The sequence below is a fragment of the Zonotrichia albicollis genome, chromosome 17, assembly GCF_047830755.1.
Source record: "Zonotrichia albicollis isolate bZonAlb1 chromosome 17, bZonAlb1.hap1, whole genome shotgun sequence".
NCBI lineage: Eukaryota > Metazoa > Chordata > Aves > Passeriformes > Passerellidae > Zonotrichia > Zonotrichia albicollis.
Genome location: NC_133835.1, coordinates 14,657,582 through 14,676,003, shown reverse-complemented (window position 1 = coordinate 14,676,003; position 18,422 = coordinate 14,657,582). Strand labels below are relative to the sequence as shown.

The window sequence follows — 18,422 nt, the reverse complement described above, 5'->3', positions numbered from 1 at the left end:
TGAGGGAACAAATTCAGAGATTCTGCCAAAAACCAAATAATGAACTTTAACTCCCTTTACCGGTAGTCTCCTTTATAGTCAAATTATTTCTCATTATAGGGCTACTGGTCTGATGATGATTCTTGTGGGAGCTTGTTCGCTTTCTTGCACAAATATCTGAGGATTCATTTAAGAATGGCCTGAAAACTGGCTACAGAAATTCTCATTAAAGATGAGGTAATCTCACCTTTCCTTCAACTCCAACACCACAGTCAGCCTCCTGAATCATGCTAACATCATTCCCTCCATCACCTGCAGGGCAGAACACAAACAAAACTGGGAGTTAAGCAACAGGGGCAACCTGCAACCCCACCAAAGTCATCTGCACCACACTGGACTATTATAACACTTAACCCAGTCAACAAAAGCAAGATTTTAAACAGAAATATGAATTTAAGCTCTGAAGTTTTGTTTTAATGGACCCCCAGATCAGTGATTGATGTATCTCAGTCGCAGGTGGTACCATTACATCTCCAATGCTGAAAGCAGGTGGCACCATTACATCTACAACACTGAAACACAGCTCAGATTAACAGTGGCACTTCACCTGATCAGGTTCAAGCTCTGCTTTGCAAAGATGCCACCTGAAAGGGTGATGAGGAGTTTGGTATTGAATTTCCATGTGCAAAATTTCAATATTTTCTCTATGACCCCACAAAACCACCGCTCCCTAAATCACCATCTCCAGGGGGTGTGAGATGAGTGAGAGCTCACTCAGAGAAGAGATGGCAGCTGCCATTCCCGTGTGCCTGGCCCTACTGGGACTCACCCACAGCACAGGTGAGCTTGCCCGTCCTCTCCTGCAGCAGCCGCACGATCTGCGCCTTCTGCGTGGGGGCGCAGCGGCAGCACACCACGGCGGGGCACTGGCACGCCAGCTCCATGAACTCGCACTCGTAGTACTTCAGGCACACCTGGGTACACACAGCACACCCAAGTTACACGCTGCACAGCCCTGGGTTACACACAGCACACCCCTGGGTTACACACGGCACACCCAAGTTACACGCTGCACAGCCCTGGGTTACACACAGCACACCCCTGGGTTACACACGGCACACCCAAGTTACACGCTGCACAGCCCTGGGTTACACGCGGCACACACCTGGGTTACACGCGGCACACACCTGGGTTACACGCGGCACACACCTGGGTTACACGCGGCACACACCTGGGTTACACCTGCTCTGTGGGCACCAGCCTTTCCCCACAGCCCACCCTACTAATACCTTGAGAGGCTACCTAGAACAGAGCCTAGACAGCAGGGATTTAATAAACTAAACTATAAATAAACTAAATAAACTATTTCAATAATACTTTAATAATGTAGGGATTTATTAAAAGGCCTTCAAAGGACACACCTTGGGTAGCAAAAGAGCCCAGCCGTGGCTCTGCCCAAGATGGACTCTGAGTCACAAGTTTTCACACTTTGATAAGTTTTGGTCCATTTCCATATTGGGGTTAATTGTCTAAATTCCAGCTCCAGGTTAAGCAGTCCCATCCTCCCAGATTACTCTCCTCAATTCCCTGCTGTTTACACTTTTTGGGCCTGAAGCTGCATTGGCTCTGAGGCTGGAAAAGGATTGTTTTGTGTGACCGAGCTGTGAGGCTAGCATATAAACTGCATATAGACTGGCTAGCACTTTATATGCAGTTCAGAGTTACACACTATGCAGTGCAGAATCTGGAAAACATGAAAGCTGACACTTGGGGCATCAGTACCTCCAGCGAGTCCCCCGAGATGACCAGGGCACAGTCGTGCTTGCGGCGGAAGGCGTTCAGCTCCAGGTGGGCTTCTCCTCGGTTCGTCACCTGGGGGAGGATGGAACTGAGCAAGGTGTGCTCCACTGGGGTGAGAAAACAGCAAAGAGTCCCAGAGGGAACAAAAGTGACACAGCCAGGACAGGCAGCACACTGAGTCAGGGCAGCAGTCACAGAAATAAAAACTCGGGGTAGAAAGTTGGGGCAAAAGAATAAAAATACCCTGCTGGAAAACAGTTGGGATCTCACAGCCCTCCTGTCCCAGGGCCTGGGCCCCTTGAGGCAGGGCCTGTGGGTGTCACTCACTAGTCTGAATATATGGATGTCCTGTGTCCGTGTCACCAGATGAGCGTTCTTGGCCGTACACGTGGCTGTCTCCAGCTTATCCCCTGTCAGCATCCACACCTAAAATCCAAACATTTCATGTGTTAAGTGAAGCTTAACAACCATGGCTGCAGGACCTCTGCAAGTACCACCTGCCCCTTCAGGCTTATAAAAGGACTGTTAAAATACATGTACAAATTATTCTTCTAAAAACCCCTATTTTAAAACACGCAAGAAAATTCTCACATGCGAAAGAAAGCAAAGCTCTTACACAGGCTGAGACACAGAGGAAGTTACAAACTCTGGGTAGCATTTTTCCCACCTGCAATATTTCAAGATTCTGCTGATAAAACCATGAAATGCAAGTAAAAAAATGTGTATTTGTGTGTTAATGTGTCCCTCCCCGGCCATTTCTCAACCGGGCCCTGCTGCAGAAAGATCCCTCCTGGCCCAGCCTGAAATGTGGATGATGCAACTGGGGTTAGCTCAGTGCTGATGTGTACGTCTGGAACACACTACCTTGCTTGAGGGTTTTTTTTAGATTTTTTTTTTAAATCTACACTGCTCCTTTTATTTTGTGCTGGTGAGGGGAGGGAGTCAGAAAGCAATGTCAGCAGCAATGGCTGGGAATTCCTTCTCCAGTGTAAATATATCACAGTGAGTTTGGTTTTTTCCACTGGTGTTTTTATTCTTTCAAGACACTGCCCAAGAATATTTAATGAAAAATACAAAAACATTAAGAAAATCTCAAAGCATCAACAAAAAAACCCACACAAAGACTCATTCATTTGTCAAATAATCTGAGGTTGGAAAGAGATTTGATCCTAACAAGACAGTCATGAACTGCAGGACCCCCTCCACTTCGGGTTTACTCCTCACATGCAATGCCCTGAAGAACACTGCAGTGCAAGGGGTGCTCAGCACATCCCACACCTCCAGCTCCAGCCAAGGTGAGGAGAAAGGGAAGCAGAAAAACCCTTTGGAGTGCTGGGCCAGGACTCCAACATCACTGAGGAGCTCTGATTCCCCTGGTCTCACCTCTCTGCTGAAGTCTCTGTTGTTTACAGGGGTGGCCCCAAACAAAAAGCACTTTTGGAAGCTCATCCCAAGTATTGAATTCCCTGTCCTACCTCAACCCCCAACACACAGCCCTGCTTTGCATTCACAGCACAGCTTTGGATTTTTGCTCACTTTGCAACTTAAAGCAGAGAAACCACAACCAGGACCTTTCACCTACTTTTCTTACCCAAATCTGAATACTTAATCCACTTTTTTCCCCCCTTTTGCAAGCCTGGCAAATTTTTCAGAGAGAGAACCTACACAGGCACCACAGCAGCTCCCTCACAGCTGGGCTGTAGGTGTGGAGTCACAGATGCCCAGAAAGCTGGAAAAAAAAAAAAATCCAGTCCCTGATTCTCTTGGCTCAGACTCCCCTCTAGTGGCTACTGAAACGTGGATATCCACAGCTCCAAACCCAGCACAGGGGTTCATGCAGCACAAAGCAAACACAGCCCCAAACCTGCCTTGTTTCATGCAACTCCCTGAAGGAAGAACTGCCCCTAAATCTCCTGTTGGACGCCCCTTGTGCCTACCCAATTCCTTTCTGTGCAGGAAGAGATGAAAAGCACTAGAGGTGCCATACTCATGTGTTAAGATTTACCACCTGCAGCACGTTCTGTTCCCACAGTGATGTTTAAAACCCTCACAGGGCCCCCCAGCATTTGAGGCACTGCCCGTGGGACAGTGGCACACACTCCAGAGGGTCTCAGTGCCCCTGCTGGAGCAGCCCTGGGCCAGGCAGACCTTAATGCCAGCGTTCCTCAGCGTCTCCAGCGTGGGCCTGACGTCTGTCTGCAGCTGGTCCTCCACCCCAGTGAGACACAGCAGCTCCATCTCCATCTCCAGGCTCTCGATGACCGTGGCCACCTTCAGGGAGCGGTCGTGGACACTCAGCTTGGCCTGGACATAGCGTGCCTGGGGACACAGTTGCCTGGGTTATATTCTGGTTATTCAGGATTCAGGAACTGCTTGGGAGGGCCTTCCCTGGGATAAACACTTCATAGCTATCACTTGAAAAGCAACTTTGATAAAAAGAATATCAAGACATTTCAGAACAGCAATTCTAGCAGAGAGTTGGGAGGTGAGAGGCAGCATTATCACAAGAGTTTTGTGAGAATCACTCTAGTGACTGTTTAAAAACAAAGGAAAAAAACAAATAAAAACTTACTTCAAAGTCTTGGTACTGCTCTTCTGTCAGAGACTTCTTGGCCACGACAAGAACCCTGAGGCCTTCCCGAGCCATGTTACCACACTGCAAAGAAGGATCACATTGTAAACCATAAACTGCACTGAAATGATTTATGCACAGCAGCATGGAGATGGCAGTGTAAGATAGCAGGTTAAGAAAATAACCATCCCATTTGAGCAACCCCAGTGAGTCTGCAATATCTGATAAAGTGCATGATAAACTCAAGAGGAAAGAGGGGATCTGCAGTGGTTTGTGACCTAGCCCAGTGATCAGGAAGAAAAATGTCCTCACTACTACACCACGGGGGCAAAAACACCCCCACTGATTAGATTTTCTCTGTGTCTAAGTAAAAGGGGACAAGCCTGTGATTTGTAGACTTCACATCTTTGGCAACCAACTCTTTAAAATAAGCCCAAGTTATTATTATTTCTCTGAACACCGGAGAATCAGTAAGTGAAGCTACTTTTGAAGATGCCCCTGGATCCCTGGAAGTGTCCCAGCCAGGCTGGACAGGGCTTGGAGCACCCTGGGAAAGGTGTCCCTGCCATGGCAGGGGGTGCAATGGGATGAGATTCAAGGTCCCTCCCAACCCAACCCATTCTGGGATTCCATGAACTCTGTGCCCCCATTACTGCTAACCTGACAAACACATCCCAGCACAAAGTTGCCAAATGTAGTTTTGAAATCAGACCCTTCAGGCCAAAACAGATCCAAACACAGAATCAAGCCCAGGACAAATCTGGTGAGTGTTTGTCAGTTTTGAGCCAAACCCATTTTATTCCCAGGACTTATTCCACATTAACTACGCTGAACTCGCCACTGACACCCTTGTTCCTGTGGGTGTATCTGGCTGAGGACTCATCCAAGGAACTGCCAGGATCAGAACCTTCTGCCTTGCAGCCATTTCAGCAGTGAGCTGGACGTTTGAGCCCTGCTGCATTGGCCTGGAGCAGAGCAGAGCAGAGCAGAGCAGCCCCCGTACCTCCTCCTCCAGCCAGTCGTTGTACTGCACGATGCCAGCCATCACCACGTCTGCCCCCTTCATGTAGAACGTGATCTCTCCTGTGGATTCATCCTGCAGACACAACACAGCGCTCACACAGCTGGGGGGCAAAGTGAGCCAGGAATTCTCAGCACAGCAGGCACAGAGCTGTCTGCTCAGGAAAGTGAAGGGCCACCAGCTCAGCTCCGGCTCTGGGGCCAGAGGATGCCTACCCAGCTCCTCCCAGCAGGAATTTATGCTTTAGACAAGGGGGATCAGCTTTTAAATCAGCATCTCCACACAGACAGACCCTGCCCAGACAGCCCTGAGTGCCTGTGCCTCCAGAATAACCTCAAGCCCTCACCTTGAAACCTGACTCTGCTTACCTGAACAACAGGACAGATGCACAAAGTTTAGCAGAGTGAGAATCACTCTGATTTACCTGCTCTGTTACACCATATGGAATATGCATAATTAAAGCTCGTGCTTGCCACAGAAAGCTTAGACTGCTGCCTGCCTTATCTGATACAAGGAGTTTATAGGCTGCAAGCAAAGCATATTTACATTACCACAAATTAAAAGGTCCCTTCTAAGCAGGCAGATACGTAAGGAGGCCACAGCTCTGAGTATTACAAGCTAATGGAAACACTGGCAATTTCCTCAAATGAGACAAAACTATGAGCAAGTAACAAACTGCTCTGTAAACCTTGACAGCCACCAGGGATAGGAGGAAAACAAATGTAAAATGCAAAACCAAAAAGCCCAGGAAGGTCTGAAATAAATAGCTGTGAATAAGGGGACCAAAGAACTTTGGGAATAAGAAAAATGAAAGAAAAGCAAAGTGGACACTTCATTCTCTCACCTAATATTTGGGTCAGTCTGTTCCACCGTTACAGAAATTAATGTGGTGGAGGTTCTCACACATGAATAGGTTAAAAGCCCCAGGTTCTGTGGCACTGGCAAAACAGAGTTTAAATCCATAGCAAAAAAAGAAAAATTGGCAAAATGTAGCACCTGATGTGGACACTAAAACTGCAAAGAAATAAAGTGTTTCTGCTGAGGAAATGAAGAAGCAGCCAAGGATAATGAAACTCCTTTGCTGAATATCTTTGCCAAGCTCACAGAGATATTCACAAGGAAGATGCTCATAACTGAGTCCAAGTGTGGTTTTCAATGTCCTGGAACATGCAGCCCTCACAGAGTGATACACATCCCACATCCCCAGAGGAAAATGGGTGTCACTCTTCCAAAACAACCAGAATCTGTTTAAATAAAACACACCACTTCTGGCAGTAGCCAAAGGTAAAGGTTTATCTATGAAATTATTTGATTAAAGAGTGTCTAACAACATCTCTGTAGGAAGCTGAATAAAGACTGCACTTCCCGTGCTGCAGAGCTGGCTTAAGATAGTTTAGATTTTTTGTCCAATATAAATACTGTATCAGCTATCTCCTTGCATTAGTCACTTCCTCTGCCCGAGTTCAGGAGGAGGTTAGTGCGTTCTCAGATCATGGCAAGATCACTCTATAAATCTGCACACAGATTTGCCAGTTACATTGTTTTGGGGAAGCATCTTTTTCCACCATGGTCTGCCTCTGGCCACGGTTCAAAGGCTCCTTTTCAATTCCAGATATGACAATTGCACTATCTCTGCTCTACAACAAAGATCATTCCACATGGGTAAGGGGAAAAAAAACAAAGCAAACGAAGAATGGAAAATATTGTGGTCAAACAAACAGGCCTTCTTCAAAGAGGAAGATAAGTCAGTGCACACTATGGTGAGGAGGCTGCTTGGGTAGAACAGGATTTCTTAGAACTGCAATAATCAGGTACAGAAATGACAGTTGAGTGCAAGGAAACACTCAGATATTGTAAAAATATTCCAAAGCAGGCAGCATCTGCTGCTTGTTTTCGCTATTAACTATTGCTTTATTTACTAGAAGCTGTGTTGAAGGAGATCATTTCCTAGGGGCACAGCAGACAGGATGTGCAGGGAGATGCTGCCTGCAGGGCCAGCATTGCTGGGCTGGACACAGGAACTGCTCACACTCTGTCCCCAGGCTGGGCAGCAGGCCTGGCAAAATACTCACATTCTCTCAAGAGCCTGAAAATTGCAGTTTGTAAGGACAGGGAATAGCTGTGCAGGTGAGCAGGAATGTTTCCCTTTGGGTCCTGCTCACTGCAGTGCTGGGGGCAGCTTCATCTCCCTCCCTGGGGTATTTTCTTCTGGATGCTTCATGCTGCTCTCCCTCCCCCTGTTTCTGTTTTTTAAATAGGCAGCACGGTTTAGGAGATGCACTGAAAAGGGGAACACCCTTCAAGCTGTGGATCAAACCAAATGGAGTGCCTACACAATCACAAATAAATGTCTAATTAAAGCAAATTTTACTTTAAAACTATCTATTTATAAATGCTTTTTTTAAAATGGAAATGAAAACCCTGCTTGAAGATACGATTTTGGAATATACAGAAATGTGGCAAAGTAACAGGCAGTCAAGGTCTGCTACTCAACCCTAATTCTGCAGAGGGCACACAGAGCGGATTTTAGTGGCTTGGAGCAGCTGAAGGGCTACAAAACAAAGGCAATTCACAGAGAGGGACCAATGCTCCTTTAAAGGTATTTACAGCCAGGATCTAGGCCTGATGTTGCTCCCACTGACCACAAGTGGGAGTTTTGCTGCTTCTGCCGAAAATACAAATGGCAAAATCTAAACAGAGAAATACAAACTAGAAATCTTTTTATTTCTAGTAGTGGAGAGGATAAAAATAGATAATTTAAAAGGAATAAACTTCAAATCAAAGAAGGGAAAAGAAAAAGGAGCACTCTTACATTCATGATAAGAAAATTTCAGGGCATTCACTTCTGTTGAGCATAAAACCACAATTTTTGAAGCTCACCACAATTTAATGAAGCTCACCCTGGTTTTGATGGTTAGTCCACCTCTTATGCTATTTTATCAAATGTATTTCATCAAAAGTTTGCACTTGCAATAAAAGCAATGGGAAGGGAGGTTCTTTTGTCCTCCCTCTTCTATTGACAGTATTTCTATTCTAAGTTGTAAAAAGATTGCCCTTAGTGCCCACATAATTTCCATTATCGAAGCAATTGATTTGAAGAATTTACCCTTGCTGCACTGCAGTGCATACACGCTGCACTTGCTGCAGGTATCCCCTGCAGCCCAAGGTGCTTGTGGGAGCACTCAGTGTCTGCTCAGTGCACCCTGGGGCTCTCTGAACTCCCAGATTTAGCACAGTGATTCGTTTGTACCTGCTCAGCCTCTCAGCTCCCTTGCCCTGCCATCCCTGCTCTGGGCCACGCGTTCCTACTCCAGAGCCTTCCAAGTGTTTCCCCTCGTGCTGCCCAGGGAGGGAGAGGATTGCCTTGCTGATAGCCCAGCCCTGGCTGGCTGCCCTGCTGTGCTCTGGTGACACCCCAGAGCAGGAGGCCAGCCCAGGTGAGCCCCAGGTGTGGCTGTGCCCCAGGTGTGGCTGTGCCCCAGGTACCAGCCCTGGCAGCCCTTACCCGCACGATGATGCCCATGCGCTTGCTCTCGTAGGTGAAGGGGAAGATCTGCAGGATGGTGAAGTTGAGGATGTGCCCTCCTGGGCTCCTCAGCTGCACTGAGGACTGGTCTCTGCCCACCAGGGTCAGGCCCACGCTCTCTGTCCACTGCACCAGGGCCACCTGAGAGGAGAAGGGCACGGTGAGGGCTCCTGCCACAGCTCCCGAGGGGAGGGCTAGCAGGTGGCTGCAGAGAACTCACCAGTCATTAATTCACCAGTCATTAATTCACCAGTCACTAGCAGTGCTATCAAACACATCCACTGACAAACACAGGTGCTCCTCCATGGCTTTCCCAGTGGCTTTTTCCTGATTTAATCCCCAATTTTCCCTTCCTGTCAGGCTTTGGGCAGCCCAGCCCGTGTCTGATGTGTGTGGCACTGTCCATGTGTCCGTGGTCACCTTCTGCCTTTGACAGCCATGTTCCACTGGACACCAGGAATCTCCCCATGGAAAGGGTGCTCAGGCCTTGGCAGAGGCTGCCCAGGGAGGTTTGGAGTGCCCATCCCTGGAGGTGTCCCAGGAATTCCTGGAGGTGGCACTCTGGGCTGGGCACAAGGTGGGCACTGGGCAGAGTTTGGACACAATGGGCTGGGAGAGCTTTTCCAATCTAAATGACGCCATCATTTCATTCCAAAGGACAGTCCTCAGCAAGGGGCAGGCACTGCAATCCTCCACCCAGCCCTAGGGTGCCCAAAGCTCGTGGGCACATCATGGAAACCCCTTTACAAACACTTACTTTTGGAAAGAGCTATTTCCCAGCTTGCTGTCTATGAAATTAAGAATTCAAAACAACACATTCACTCTGGATTTACAATTTCAAAGCCAGAGACACTAATGCAGCACATTAAAAATTCATATTAAAAAAACCCAAACAAAATGAGCTCTGTGGTGTTCTCTGTGTATTCAGCAGTAACAGCTCATCAACAAATTTCAACAATTTTGCAGTGATCAGCAAGACAGCTGAAGGCTGGCTCAGGCACTTCTTAGCAGAGAACCCTTCTCCCTACACATTAAAAAGTCAAAAAAAAACCCCACCCCCAAAAAAAACCCAGACTGGTTAAGGTTTAACTGAACTGAGGTGGGCATCATTTTGATTGCAGCCTCTACTATTTCAGGGCCTAAAAATCTGAGTTATCTGCAAGCTTTCACTCAACTGCAACCAGACCAAAGCCTTTATTTGGCTTCCCCCAGAGTGCCCAGCTCAGCTGACACATCCATCTCAGCCTGAGCTTGCTGAGATTTAGCTCCAGAAGCTGTCTGGGCAGTAACAGATGGAGCAGCAGCTGACACGAGCCCATCTATCACTGGCCCCCAGAAAGGATCAAGGGATACTTTCCCTAAACAGACATGAAATACTGGAAGTGTTTTACAGTGACATTTTCAAAGGCACAAGAGTGCTGGGCACATGGTTGCTGTCGACTTGAAGGTTAATTATCCCTTCTGCCTTTCAGGTTCTGCCTCTACTGCCTCAAGCGACCACAAATACCTCAGTTAAAAATGGAATTGATTTTGGAAAATCCCATACCAGAGATACAAATGAAATTAGAACCTGTAAATACTTGCACTGAGTTGAGATTTTATTAATGAATTGATACATTTGGGACTAACTGAAGAAGCTTTTGTGAACTTGGCTCCTTTTCATCCAAAAGCTTAAAAGAGAACCCTAAACCAAACTTTTCCTTTCATAAAGCAGTCTTAAATTGTCAGATTAAAAAAAAAAAAAGTAACTGAGTTGGCTTTGCCTTGAAAGACCTTTAAGTCAATTTGAATCAATATTTGGCTTAATATTAACAAGTTTGTGCAGGCTTACTCCCAAAGATTACGACAAATCAAAGGCTCTTTCAAGCTTATCTTTCTCAAAAGTTTCTTCAAGCCATCCTCAGTGCATTAAAGTGTGCAGTTAGATAATCCTCCTAGAGCAGCCTCCCAGAGCAGAGATGGAGCTTGGCTTTCTAATGCACTGGTTAATAAATAATTATTGGGAATTATTCCCAGCACGATGCTGCGTGGCATTCAGTGTTTGAACAGCCCTGGCTGTTCTGCCTGTGCTGGTGAGCTCCAAATGCCTGGAGCTACAAACCTCGGCTCCAGCCTGGCCTGGTAAAGGTCTCCTCTGCACAGACACCTCCTCCCTCCTTCCCTGCCAGCACCTCACTGCCATCCCAGACAGCTCTGGAAGCAAAGCCTTGGAGGGACAAACGGGAACAAAGGGAAGCGGAGGGACAAACGGATGGGCAGCACATCGGAGGTGGCACAGGGGACACCGGCACCCATGGCACCAGGGGACACCGGCACCCATGGCACAGGGGACACCGGCACCCATGGCACCAGGGGACATCGGCACCCATGGCACCGGGGGACACCGGCCCCCATGGCACTGGGGGACACCGGCCCCCATGGCACCGGGGGACACCATCACCCATGGCACCAGGGGACACCGGCCCCCATGGCACCGGGGACACCGGCCCCCATGGCACCAGGGGAAACCAGCACCCATTGCACAGGGGACACCAGCACCCATGGCACCGGGGGACACCGGCCCCCATGGCACAGGGGGACACCATCACCCATGGCACAGGGGGACACCATCACCCATGGCACAGGGGACACCAGCACCCATGGCACCAGGGGACACCAGCACCCATGGCACCGGGGGACACCAGCACCCATGGCACCGGGGACACCGGCACCCATGGCACAGGGGACACCAGCCCTCATGGCACCAGGGGACCCTGGCACCCATGGCACAGGGGACACCGGCACCCATGGCACCAGAAGCACTGCCAGCTCTCCTGTCATGTCTGGGCACTGGGCTGGGCTGGGGAGCACATCCCAGCTCCAGGTCAGACAGAACAGGTTTGCTCTGCCCCCTGTACAACTCAAGGTGCTCTCAGACACAGCAGAAAGTTGAGAAATAGTCAAGATGCAAAAGTGTATTTACAGCTTAGAGGAAGGAGAATTCAAAGCAGGCTTGAAATCCTTCAAACACCTTAAACGGAGCCCATGCTCACTGATGAGGGAAACCAATGAAGTCCCTGGCAGCATTTGCAGCTCCAGCCAGGCCAGGCCTGATACAGATGTGAGCATTTCAAAGCACAGCAGCCCAGCAGCCCAGCACAGTACCCTCCAACTCTGCTCTCCCCAACAATTAAATTACCCAAGCCACCACTGAAGTGAGTATCGACTAATAAATTTCATTCTAAAGAGACAAATTGATCCTTGTGTGCCATGAGCTGCTCTGCAGGGCCCCCTCTGGGTTGCCTAGGCAGGCAGACAGCAGGCAGAGACCAATTGATCCCACACCCTTTCATGTCCTGGCAGCTGCCGCCCTTGTCAGGGTTAAAGACTGTTTGCCCAGGAATCCCAGCCCTCTTATCTCTGATCAGATTATATCTATTTCATTTCCCCTGTTAGTTACTGTATGGCTACAACTGACAACTGGCTCGCAGAGCCCCAAGGCTGTAACTGATACCTGAATAAAGATACTTCAAGACTTCTAAATGGCAGCGTGCACAGGAAACAAATTTAGGAAATCCTGCTTTCTGTTACAGGAAATGAATCCTATGCCAACTGGTAGAAATTACCCTTGCTGTTAAAGTAAAGAGAATACAAGTTTTTGTACTCATTTCATAAACTGACCTTCCCTGCCATGGCAATATTTTATTGATATAGGATTTCAAAGGCTGGCTTTAACAGGAGTCCAAAGCCATTCCCCTACAGGGAATGTTATTTAACAGCATTACTCCCTTCTCAAGGGCTCCACTTGTGTAGCTCCTGCATTTTGTAACATCTAGGATGACATACAGAGCACGGCTAAATAATATTTGTATATCCAAGACCGACAGACAAGATTTCCTCGGTGCAGCAAAGCATATCTGATTTCTGAACCTGCTGTAATTCTCTACTTAAGAAAGGAAAAAAGAATTTAAACAATAATCTTGGAAGGATTAGTTATCATGCTATAGTAAAACAAATAAACAATATCCCCTGGGTATTTCAGACAAATTGCTGTGTAAATATTTTAAAGACAGAACAGTATAAAGAGTAAAAGTAAAAGAAAAATCACTGACTTCACCATATACCATAGTATATATTTAAATAAACAGAAATCTGTGCAAAAATAGCCTGTAAATGCTTTAGGAGAAAAAAACCCCTTAGATGCAGATCACAAAAATGACCATCTGGAAATCATTCAGAACTCGTTTCAGTGCAAAGGCAGTTGCTTTCTGTACACTGCCTTGTCAGGGGAGAGCAACCCTGCCCCAGCCACGTGGGACAGGACACCCACACCCTGCCCAGGGAGGAGGTGCTGCTGGCACCTCACTGCAGCCCAGCCATGCAGGGGCACTGCAGAAATGCAACCTTTGCATGAGGCACAGAAGAAAATTAATATATATAAATATATATGAAACAAATGAACTGCCTACTGTGGGAGAAAAACACCATAGGGAAATTCTGAATTATGTAAATGGGCAAACCAGCTCTGTGCCAGTCTTTCAGCAACACAACAGCCCCAGAATCCTCTCTCAGTTGGGCTTCCAACAAGTGCATTGAATTCCATTTCTCCAGCAATGAGGCAAGCCAGCTTCTCTTGTGATGGCACAGGTGGGAAGGTTATTAGCAGAGGCAAAGCTGGTTTGTCTGAGGCAGTACATGGAAGAGCCCTTTGAATGTAGTCAAAAGGGTGATTTGATCTCACACTGTCAGTGGGATTCTCAGGGGAAATCTCAAACTTCAGTGTCTCTCCAGCACAGAGCAAATATAATTATACATATTGATAGAAAGCAAAATGTGTTACTTTTGTTGCACTAAAAGGTGTATCCAAGAAGCATAACCAATATATGAAACCACATTTTATTCCTCCTGTCTTTATCACACAAGGAAATTACACTATAAATATATTTCCCAGATTTTGCAGGGGGTAGCAAACAGCATTTAAACTGTAAGTGCTGAATTGAACCTGATTTCCCAAATGCTCAGTAAAGGTCTCCAGTGAGTGTCTGAAGAGCTCCAAAGCTTCTCCCCACCATGCCACCTGCACAGCCCTGGCTGCACTGGGAGCTGGCAGAGAATGGCAGTGTCCAGCTTTGCTCTCCAATTACCCTGTGCACTTCACCCTCTCCCCAGAACTAACCTGGGCACTGGCTCTGCCCACCTGCACGTGGGATGTGCCATGGTTACAGCGATTCCCAGCTTTTCCCTGGTCTGGAAGGTCACACACCTCGCACAGCTGAGCTGAGGGAGCATTCCAGCCCTCTTCCACAAGCTGTCCTCCCCCAAACGAGATAAGATTGCTCATAATTTACCAAACCTGGTCAACGGGATTCCCAGAGTCAAAATGAAAAATACACCCAGGACAAAAGGTGCAGAAATAGGGACAAAATTCTGTGATGCGGAGGCTTACAGAACAGCCAGATACCAGCCTGGAGCTTCAGGCAGAGAGGCAGAACAGCCGAGAGGGCACTGACAGCCTATTCCCAGCTTATCAGAGCAACAAACACATTACAATATTATCCCCTTCACTAACCCCGAGCCCTTCCCCAAGGAACCACAGGGCTTTTAGCAGCCAGCAGGGCCATGGGGCTGCTCTGACTGACCTCGTCGGGGCTGGAGGCCTGGTACACCCTGCAGGAGTCCTCGTAGTGGCGCTCGGCCTCGGCCTGGTCGGTGACGCCGTTGCTTTCGTAGACGGGGGTGACGTTGTGGCACAGCGCGATGGCCTTGACGGCCTCGTGCACGCGGCTGCTCATGCTGCGCCGCACCTTGGTGGCCAGGGACAGCCCCTTCACGGCCGGGGGGTCCTGTGCCTGCTGGGGGACACACAACACGCTCTTACTGAGGGAAAAGTGACATTTGGGATCAGTTTGTATGGACTGCGCAGGTCCGTGTCCCCACAGACCAGGCACGCCCTTACTGAGGGGAAAAATGACATTTGGGATCCGTTTGTACAGGCCTGTGTCCCCACAGACCAGACATGCTCTTACTGGGGGGAAAAAGTGACACTTGGGATCCGTTTGTGCAGGCCACTGTCCCCACAGACCAGGCACGCCCTTACTGAGGGGAAAAATGACATTTGGGATCAGTTTGTACAGGCCTGTGTCCCCACAGACCAGGCATGCTCTTACTGGGGAGAAAAATGGCATTTGGGATCTGTTTGTACAGGCCCATGTCCCCACAGACGAGGCACGCCCTTACTGAGGGGAAAAATGACATTTGGGATCCGTTTGTGCAGGCCACTGTCCCCACAGACGAGGCACGCCCTTACTGAGGGGAAAAATGACATTTGGGATCTGTTTGTACAGGCCCATGTCCCCAAAGACCAGGCACACTCTTCCCACCCTGCAGCCCCACATTTCTCTTCACAGAGAAAAGCAAGGCACAATTCTTCCCAAGAATATTTCTGGGTTTTGCATTCTCTGAAGCTCAGAGAAAGAAAACACAATTCTTATCATTTGCTGTGCCTGTGTTTGTGCCAAACATGGAGATTGTTTACCCAGAGTGATGGCGTTTTGTTTCCTTGGCCTGTCAGGGCCAAGTGTGCGTGTGTGGGGACAGTCACGAGATTCTGGGCAGTGTGTGCAGGGTTGAGTGCTTGGCAGATTGAGTTTTAGATGTATAGAATAATACAGTATAATAAAGTAATTAATTAGCCGTCTGATATTGATGGAGTCCTCCTCATCATTCCTCCTTTGTCGGGGCCCTCACAGCATTGCCATACCACCCCTCACTCAGGCCACTCAGTGTCTCTGGGAACTCTCCAGTGCAGCTCAGCTCCTGGAGCATCGCTCCTCAAGGGCCCCAAAAGATGGAAGTTTTGGGACAGTACATCAAGAAAAAGCCCCTTAGCTGCAAATCCACCAAAAGGAACACACCATCCTCAAAAGACTCAGCGAAACCACTTTTTTACTCCACAAAGGACCAGTAGTTTGGGAAACTGAGAGTCACTTGGGTTTCATGTGCAAGTGAATAAAACTGGTGAAAACACAAAACAGATGACTGGTATGGAGCTAGAAAATCTTAATTACATTCATTTATTTTTTAATACTATTTTTAGTATCAGAATGGGAGTCTTCAGATAATTGCACAATTACTAAATTATCCCAGTTGAAGAAGGGACACACAGTGATCCAGTTTCCTGCTCTGTTAACCTTTAGTGTCAAAAGGACAAAAGTTTCACTTCCAGGTCAAAGGGCCACAACATGGTAAAAATAAGAGCAAAGAATAAGAACTACAGTTCAAAATGAATCATTGCCAGCAAATGCTTCTCATTATAAGGAATCTCACTTGGTAATTATGAAAGTTTTATGAGACATATATCCATTACCAGGCTAATTCCACGTGTTATTTTCCACACTAGTGATTAGGACCCATAAGATCCTCAAATTTAGTATCACTGCCCATCACCACTGCTGCCAAAATCCAACAGCAAACCCTCAGCTTAAGTGCACTCAGTCGCTGCTCACACACTGGACTAGTCAGTCACCCAAATGGTCCTGACAAATACTGGGCACTTTGGCAAATAATTAATCAGTAGTCAAGTTTTCTCTAGACATTCAGTATAAAATGAAGGCAAATAAAGCTGAAGTCTGAGGGTTTTTTTGTTTTTTTTTAAATACAGTTTTGTCATTAAAGAGTCTCAACACAAGAGAAGAACCAAATGCTAGGAAGGAGAAAGAAAAGAGATAGCTGGATATCTAAATAAAAGTTATTTTAGACTCAGACCTCAGCAGCAGGACACACTTGCACGTGATGTGAAACAACCCACAGAACATAACAAGCAATCGTGGCATTATTTATGAATTAAGCATCCAGTGACCTTCAGGCTTTCCCAAAAGCAGCTCATAAGCAGATCCCTACCACATGAATTCCCCACTGGCACAGTAATGTGGAATTTTGGGCAGAGGGAGCCAGGGGATGCAGCTGGTTGTACCTGTGTGTAAATGCTGAATATGTGGCTCTGCACCTCGTCCATGGAGTCCAGGCCATAGGCCACTGTTCCCAGGTGAAGCCTCTTGAAAACCATCTCGTTCTGGGTGAGAGTCCCTGGGAAAACAGCACCATGGGGTGGGATCAACACTCCCTGCCCAGCACACCTCCTGTCCCTGCTGTGCCCCCAGCACACAAACCTGAACGTGGGCCAGCAGCTGAACCCATCACTGCAGCACTCCCAGCACAGCCAGGGCTGGCAAAAAACCCAAAATCAACAGACCCGAGGGCTCAATCTCCTGGGAACTGGGGGTGTATAAATAACAGTGAGATTCACCCCGCAGTCAATGCCAGCAGGAGCTGCAGGCACAGTTCTGGTTCCACTGGAACCAAAAAAATTGGAAACTACTTCAGTGGGACCAGGATTTTATGTCAGACCAAGCTTTTCATCACATCTCAGGCCTTCAATTCAAGCTCAGCTTCAAAAGTGTAAGGGCAGCAGCAGACAGCTTCTGCCTACATATATGTTATCTTAACCTGGCTTTGAAAACCAGCTCTAAAAAGTTGATTTTAATTTTATTTTTATCCTCAGCTTTTGTTGTAATAGCATGCTTTAAGTATTCATTCAAGTAGTATAATATTCCTGTCCAACCTTACTTACAGCACATTTGGAACAAAAAAAAAACAGAACTTTTTTTCAAAATCCGAATAAACCATTTGTCAAAGTGACAGGAAATGCATATTTCTTCCAGTCCTAAGAAATAACACATTATCCTCTTTTCCTGGCCAAAAACATAACAGAATCCAAACAACATGTCATGACTCAAAGCTGTATTTTCTGCACCAGTACCTGTTTTGTCTGTAAGCAAATAGGAAATCCTCCCCAGCTGCTCAGGGATGGTGCTGGACCGAACCACAGTGCCAGGGATTTTGGAATCTCTGCGGATCACCCAGCTGTACACAATCTTCCCCATGTCCAGATTCACACGCAAACTGCACAGGAGGAAAGAGAAAAAGGAAAATAAAAATTATCACCAGGTAAACTTTGGAAAAAATCCTTGTGCACTGCCACAGTGCAAGGAAAGGACAACGAGTTCCACAGTGAACCTGAGTGCCAAAGGAGAGTTTCAGGAGTTTGTTCAAAGTCAGTGCTCTGGTGCCAATGTAATTACACTGTCATTCAAAGACGGATGACAAAATTGAATGAGAAGAGCAGATATGATTTGAGGGGAAGGCGGACAGAGTAAGGACAGTGATGCATACCAGAGAGCAGATTAAAAATGGAACTGAAATGAATCCCAGTCCTGCACCCAAAGTTACTAATCTACTTTCTAACACAGTACAATTTAATATCAAAGTTTCATTGCCCTCTAAATGCATTCCTCTACATTCTGTATAAAACACCCTCCTTTTCCATTTTTTACTCTGTTCTAATCACAGTAACCAAGTATTTCAAGCACTGAGAGAAGGGAATTTAAATGCCTAATCCACAGTCTGAGCCAGTGAATGGGTTAATAAATTGAACAAATTCAGCAGAAACTACAAAGCAATTCTTATGTTTGAGCTTCATTTCTACT

General features: G+C 47.2%; 1 protein-coding gene across 3 annotated transcripts in view; it reads right to left on the bottom strand.

Annotated features, from left to right (window-relative positions):
- Positions 1 to 18,422, bottom strand: part of ATP9A (ATPase phospholipid transporting 9A (putative)) — a 47,526-nt gene that overhangs the window by 10,618 nt on the left and 18,486 nt on the right. For 2 of the 3 annotated variants that reach the window (XR_012583042.1, XM_074553798.1), the window contains exons 12-22: positions 17,696 to 17,838; positions 16,850 to 16,962; positions 14,517 to 14,729; positions 8,878 to 9,039; positions 5,355 to 5,447; positions 4,352 to 4,435; positions 3,928 to 4,098; positions 2,107 to 2,205; positions 1,762 to 1,851; positions 809 to 953; positions 227 to 291 (exon numbers count right to left, since the gene is read on the bottom strand). Coding sequence is in view for 2 of the 3 variants with exons in the window: in XM_074553798.1 (XP_074409899.1) it covers positions 227 to 291; positions 809 to 953; positions 1,762 to 1,851; positions 2,107 to 2,205; positions 3,928 to 4,098; positions 4,352 to 4,435; positions 5,355 to 5,447; positions 8,878 to 9,039; positions 14,517 to 14,729; positions 16,850 to 16,962; positions 17,696 to 17,838 (1,378 nt within the window). In the remaining variant the exon portion in view is untranslated. The remainder of the gene's footprint in view (positions 1 to 226; positions 292 to 808; positions 954 to 1,761; positions 1,852 to 2,106; positions 2,206 to 3,927; positions 4,099 to 4,351; positions 4,436 to 5,354; positions 5,448 to 8,877; positions 9,040 to 14,516; positions 14,730 to 16,849; positions 16,963 to 17,695; positions 17,839 to 18,422) is intronic. The other variant, XM_074553799.1, reaches the window with a different exon arrangement.